Here is a 6000-nt window from a genome sequence, read left to right as displayed (position 1 = left end):
GGGCAGGAGCGAGGGCAGGCGGCCCGTCTGTGTGCCCCTGTCAGGGGGGCCAGAAGGCTGAGGTGCTCTGGTGCTCCAGCTGGAGAAGGGCCTCGGTGGCGGTAACGGTTTAGAGAGTGCACCTCCAGCCCGCCAGAAGCTGCCCCCGGTGCTGGTGCTGCCCCCGGTGCTGGTGCTGCCCCCGGTGCTGGTGCTGCCCCCGGTGCCCCTCACCGACACGCCACGGCGCTGCCAGCTCCCTCCCTCTGCCGCTCTCCGCTGCGCTCCGTTAACGCGGCATGAACGAAAACACCGGCACACTGGTGAAAGATCAGTAACGATACTCTAGTTTATTGACTGCAGTCAAGTTTTATTATGCCTCAAATAATTAAATACTGCAACCATGACATTAAAAATACAGGCCAATTTACCAAAATAATTGTATTCTGAAGATTATGTACATATTATACATTTTACAGTATCATGTAAACTTTTTTTTTTTATACATAAGGTAAATCTGATCTATGGTAACTAGAAAACCCAAAATACCTGCTGACAAAAATCTTCCTATGAAACATAAGCACTGTGTCTGGGACATTTAGGAAAATTGCAAAGAATGGAAACCAGCTATAAAACATAATATAATTGAGTTAGTAGAAAAATGAATTAAATTACATTCATATAAAAAGTTAAACTAAAAACATTGCTATGCATCATTATTAAAAAAGGGAAAAATCCCAAACCCTCTCCTTTTATATATTAACACACACTTTCATGGGGAGCTACTGTGCACCTCATTTCCAGCAATGGGGCGTAGCCTAGGAAATCCAGATTCCCGTTCTCCTTTTAACATATATTAAATAACTAGGGTCTGTACCAATACAAATATTGTATATATTCATGCACCGTGATTATGTTCATAGTAGCCTACACCAAGGCACAATTTTTTTTGTCATTCCCCCCCCCCCCCGCCCCTTACATTTCAGCATGCAGTGCTAGAGATGTTGGCTGTTCAAAAAAACTTCTGTGGGACTTCTCCCTAGTCTGATTTTTCACACTAGGGGACACAGAAATCCTTCCAGCATAGACTTAAATATAAATAAGTAAAAGAAGGTAAAGGCCTTAGTTCAACATCTTGCACCAAGCGTATCAACGCAGTTAATACGCCTTAACCCTCTCTACGGACTCCAGAAAGCATGTCACTGAGGCAATGTCATTTTATTTCTCCGGTCAAATATTTTAATATATATTAACTAGGAGAAAAAAAGTGTTCCTTCTATAAATCTTCATTCACATGACAGCTGTAGTGTTTTGGTTTGGCATAATGGATCTTCAAGTCTAAATTGGTTCGTAGCTCACATCTCATCTCAGCATACCACTATTTGCATTATCTGCTATGTAGTGCATGTAATTGAAGTACCTAGGCATGCTCATTAAAATAAATGCATAATTTAACTGTATATAAACAGCTGCCAAAATTAACAGCTGTTAACCTGGCTGTATTTTGAAGGCTTGTAAAACTTGCATATTTTATATGTTAGTTCTGCACCTATAAAAGGCCTGGTCCTGCAAATAGCTAGGCATGTGCTTGTCCGCAAGGATTTGAAGATTCTCAAGAGATTATAAGGAATGAAACTACCCCTGGGCCTCTCCGAGCAGCGCAGATCCTGCCCGGGGCAGGCAGCGGCCAGCCGTTAGTCAGCAAAGCTGCCAGGGAAGACCACGAGAGCTGGGGTGACTAACGTCAACGGCCTTTAGGCACTAGGTATGTTCCCTCAGATGGTGAACGTGTCCAAATTCAGACCAAACATCTGTCGGACCTGGACAAGGTAAGAGTGTATTCCAAAATGGCCTTTATAAAACATGCCCAGAATTACAAAAAATTAAACCTATAGGATGTCTGTTTATGTACAGCTGTAATAGAAAAGAAATCCTAATCTAGAGTATCAAAATACCGTATTCATATAAACATAGGAGACCATCTAATAGAAAAGTAAAAAGTCTAAAACACAAACTTTTTTGGGAAATTAAATATCCTAAAAAAGTTGTTGGGCTTTTTGGAAAAAAAAAAAAAAAAGAACAAACACACACAGGAATCTTTGTGCTGGAAAAAAAAAAAAGAGGACTACATCTCCCCTCGTCTACGAGTTTTTGCTGCAACAGCTCTGCCTTCCTCCTCCTCGTCCTCCTCCTCGTAATTTTCTTCATGAACTTCTTTTTGGTTGTTCTCTTCTTGCATTTCTTGCTCTTGATCTGCTCCTCTGTTATTCTTTTCATCTGCCTGATTGGGGGGGAGGGAAACCCAACAAACAAACCCAGAACAGCAGAGTCAGTGCATCTGCCAGTTTCCTTACAGTTTATTTTTGATGAGATGAAGCTAAGGGAAAGGAAGAATGACTGTCAGCTGGAGTTGTTAAAGCCGATGGACAGAAACAGGAAAGATTTTCAAAGGCCTCCAGGCAGCAGGAACTGATGTGGGGGTGGAAGGATGAGCAAAAGCATGTTGGGACAGCATGAAATTTTAAGGTCTGTGCTCTAAAGCAAGCTACAACAATTATTATATAATGGCACTGTGACATGATCGCAGTTATGTTAAGTGTTTAATCATGTCACCGAGTTTGTGGGTTTATACACTACTTACATTTTCATCATTTTCACCATATGGCTCTTCAGCATTGCGTTCCAGTTCTCGTTTCTTCTCTTCAGTCAAATCTTCCTGGATCTACAAAGTACAGAAACATTCTGTATATTTCAATTTCCTTTAAAAAAGTAGCCTGTGGCATAAATGTATGCATTTTCACAGCGACACTTTTACAGCACGAAGATTGAAAGAGAGGGAGAAGAGGGCACGGAGAGGTTAGAGGGGGGGTGGAAACCAACCGCCCAACAATGGGGAAGCTCACTTCCTCTGAGAGCATGTTTCACTTTTAAGTACCATTTTCACAGACCTTCCCATCATCAGCTAACACTTCCAGATTTCCATTCCATGTTTTAACTTCAGATATATATTATTTTCTCCTTGTTCTTCAGAGTAAGAGTCATGATGCAGCAAAGAGACAATACCGATCCTTCCACCCCACCCTGGGCTCCTACAACTGTTTCAGCTCCGATGTGCAGTGCACGTATTTAATGGTAACTTTGTCCACGTTTTCCCAGCAGTTGAGTGCTCCTTCTGCCAACTGCTCTTGGAAAGCCACAAAAGAGCAAGGGAGGACTGGGAGCGAAGAAGAATCTCTCCCAACTCTACCCTTGGAAAGAGCAGGCCATGCTGAATCTGTGTTCCAGATGTTCAGGTCCTGAGCTATCGCTTCGACATGGTTTAGTGGTGGACTTGGCAGTCCTGGGTTAACGGTTCGACTTGATGATCTCAAAGGTCTTTTTTAACCTCAATGATTTTCTGGTTCAGCCCTCTCCCTCGCTTCCACGTCCCTTCAGGTGCAGCTTTGAAAGAGCTATGCTTTTCAAAGTAAACTTGTCTTTCGGAGAATGCTGTTCTGCGTTCTGCTCCAAAGGGTGTCCTGCGAGCCGTGTCATATGCTCCTCCTGTAAGGCTGTACAGCCCTCCCGTGGGAAAAAGCTCCTTCACCTGGCTGGGAAACATTCGCCACTCAGTGCTGCCACCTCCCCTGCCGCAGAGCGAGGACCAGACTGCTGCTAGCAGCTGCTGTCATTCTCCGCAGCAGCAACAGCAACAGCCTTCCCAACACCACCGCTAGCAGGAGAGTGCGTTCAGCAGCTGCTTCCAACAGGAGGCAAAGCTGCTGGTGAACAAGCTCTCTGGGGTTAGGAAGTGCTGCCAGCAGAAGGGCAGCCACCGAACCTGCATCGCTTTGAGGGATATGAGGGCAAGATCTGAACAGCAGCAAGGTACAATACTTGAGCCCACCTACTACAGAATCTGTTCCTGATTACAGCATCTGAATTCTTTCTTGATTGCTTGTTCGATGACTGCTCACTCTTTGACCAGTATGCTTACCGGAAGTATTATAGTCCTTTATCAAGAACATATTAAATGATTTCCTGTAAGCCAAAGAGCAGTTGCCAAGACTACCCCCAGTTCCTCACGACCTTGTTTGATTTAAGTAACCTTCTTCTGAACTAGTGGATCCCAAGTGCACACCAGCTAATCTAGACAAAGTGTTCCCCACAAGGGAGTAATGAGTAGCTGTTCCTGTTGCTTTTTGTAAATCATTATGTAGGAAGTAGAAAACGGCAATTGATTGGGTACGTATCGGAGAGCTGCAGGGCAGCTTATGCTAGCGCATGCATAACGAGCGTGCCATTCAGCGTAGGGAGGAAAAAGGCCCTTCCCCTCGTTTTCCCCTCCAGTTCAAAGCGATGTGCTAACAGCTCCTGACTGACTCCACCAATAGGAGGGGCTTACAGACCGTGCATTGCTTGGGAGGAGCACAGATAAATCAAAGTCAGAGCTAAGGAATAAGTAGCTGGCCAAGGAAGCCAGTTTGCCTGGAACAGCAGCATGTGATTAGAGATGCAAAGTTAACGAGGTTTTCAGTGACCTTCAGAAGGCTTGAGGTTTTCAGGAATTCTTCCTTGCGTTGTCAAAGGCTTAATCTTTTCAGTTACTGCACAATTAATACCCTGTTGCATGAACTGCAGCACATAAGCACGAGTAACACCAACAGTGTCCAGGAGTGGACAGCAGAGTAATGGCAAAGGCATCCTATGTTTCTTAGAGTCAAAGTGACTTGGGTTCATCTGGCACTTATAAAAGATACCAACGGTGAATGTTAACGGTGATGTGCTGTGCTACCCGAGTCCATGTATGCTTATGTCTGTTTTCTTACCTCCTCTTCTCCCTCTTCCTGGTATTGTTCATCCACATTATCTTCCTGCTGGTCAGGATTTCCCGCCATCTGCAGAAAGATCATATAAAAATTCAGTTCCACGTTCATGTCTATTAACTTTAGAAGACGGAAGGTTAAAGCTTCTTGTTCTGGAACTAAAACTTCGTGTAAAGCCAAAGTAACAATAATAGCATAAGAAGTTATAGTGCATTCATTAGTATTAATGATAGCCTGGCTACATGATTTAGAACTGCCCTAAATTAAAAAATAGACAGCAGAATAATTATAATAAAAATCACTTCGCAGAATAAAGCAAGACTTTCCATACTAAGCAGGAAGACAATGAAATATTCACACCATTAAAGACCAATGCCATAAAAATACCGATTATCTCTGCCTAGAGGAGTTTACAGTTTAAACACGGTTGAAATGCGCAGCATCCCCTGGAACGGCCACAGAGGGAGAATGACGCTGCTGCTTACAGCTGGCTGAGCGCTGATGGCACGGAAGGGATTTGTGCAAAGACACGAGGACTGATGAACAGGTGCTCTTTTTATGAACGGGTGCTCTTGCAGGGGCTTGTGCGACGGTAAATACAGGGGCCCTGAACGACGGGACTACAGAGCCTCGCTGGGTGGAGCCGGTGATGAAAGGCATACCAGCCCATCACCAGGAAGGACTCCACACTTTTACCTGCACTGTCATGTATGGCTTAAGAGATCTTAAAAACAACCCAAACAACCCAAGTTCAGCATTCTCTCACCAAGCTGTGCTATACTATCCTTAAAGAGGGCCTATAGGTGCTTCCTTTCCTTTTACTGACCACTAGGTGCTCTTCCATTCCTGGGTGTCCTTGTTTCTGACTGGCTTCCTTGTGCTTTTCGTTTTCATCAGGTAGATTTTCTTCTCTCTCTTGCTCAGCTTCCTCGAATTCATCTTCTCCCTGATTGTTGGGGTCATCAGCAGGATTCAAATCTTCCACAGCTGCCTTCTGTAATTTTCAGAAGTGAATGTTAAATACATATTTTTATCTCACAGTCAGAGTCCGTTTCCCTTGAAAGCTACCCTAGCATGAGCTATGTTAGAGCCAGCTCCGGACCTGCTGAAACCAGCTGGAATCTCTCCACAGGCATCAGGGGTCACTAGATCAAGCCCTACCCAATACACAAGTGTCAGTTCCTGAAAGAAAAAGTACTGCAGCACTGAGCACAGG

The 6000-nt window shown here is 44.2% G+C and overlaps 1 protein-coding gene across 4 annotated transcripts in view; it reads right to left on the bottom strand.

Moving 5' to 3' along the window:
* Positions 1–303: 303 nt before the first annotated feature.
* Positions 304–6000, bottom strand: part of GOLIM4 (golgi integral membrane protein 4) — a 36639-nt gene continuing 30942 nt past the window's right edge. For 3 of the 4 annotated variants that reach the window (XM_027806605.2, XM_055723547.1, XM_014280677.3), the window contains 4 exons: positions 5611–5778; positions 4788–4856; positions 2621–2701; positions 304–2260 (listed from right to left, as the gene is read on the bottom strand). In XM_027806605.2, coding sequence (XP_027662406.2) covers positions 2105–2260; positions 2621–2701; positions 4788–4856; positions 5611–5778 — 474 coding nt within the window. In that variant the 3' untranslated portion in view covers positions 304–2104. Of the gene's footprint in view, positions 2357–2620; positions 2702–4787; positions 4857–5610; positions 5779–6000 lie in introns of all 4 variants that reach the window. The other variant, XM_027806606.2, reaches the window with a different exon arrangement.

Source organism: Falco cherrug, chromosome 11 (assembly GCF_023634085.1).
Source record: "Falco cherrug isolate bFalChe1 chromosome 11, bFalChe1.pri, whole genome shotgun sequence".
Taxonomy (NCBI): domain Eukaryota; kingdom Metazoa; phylum Chordata; class Aves; order Falconiformes; family Falconidae; genus Falco; species Falco cherrug.
Note: the sequence above shows the minus strand (reverse complement) of the source record. Positions and strands in the feature narration are given on the sequence as shown.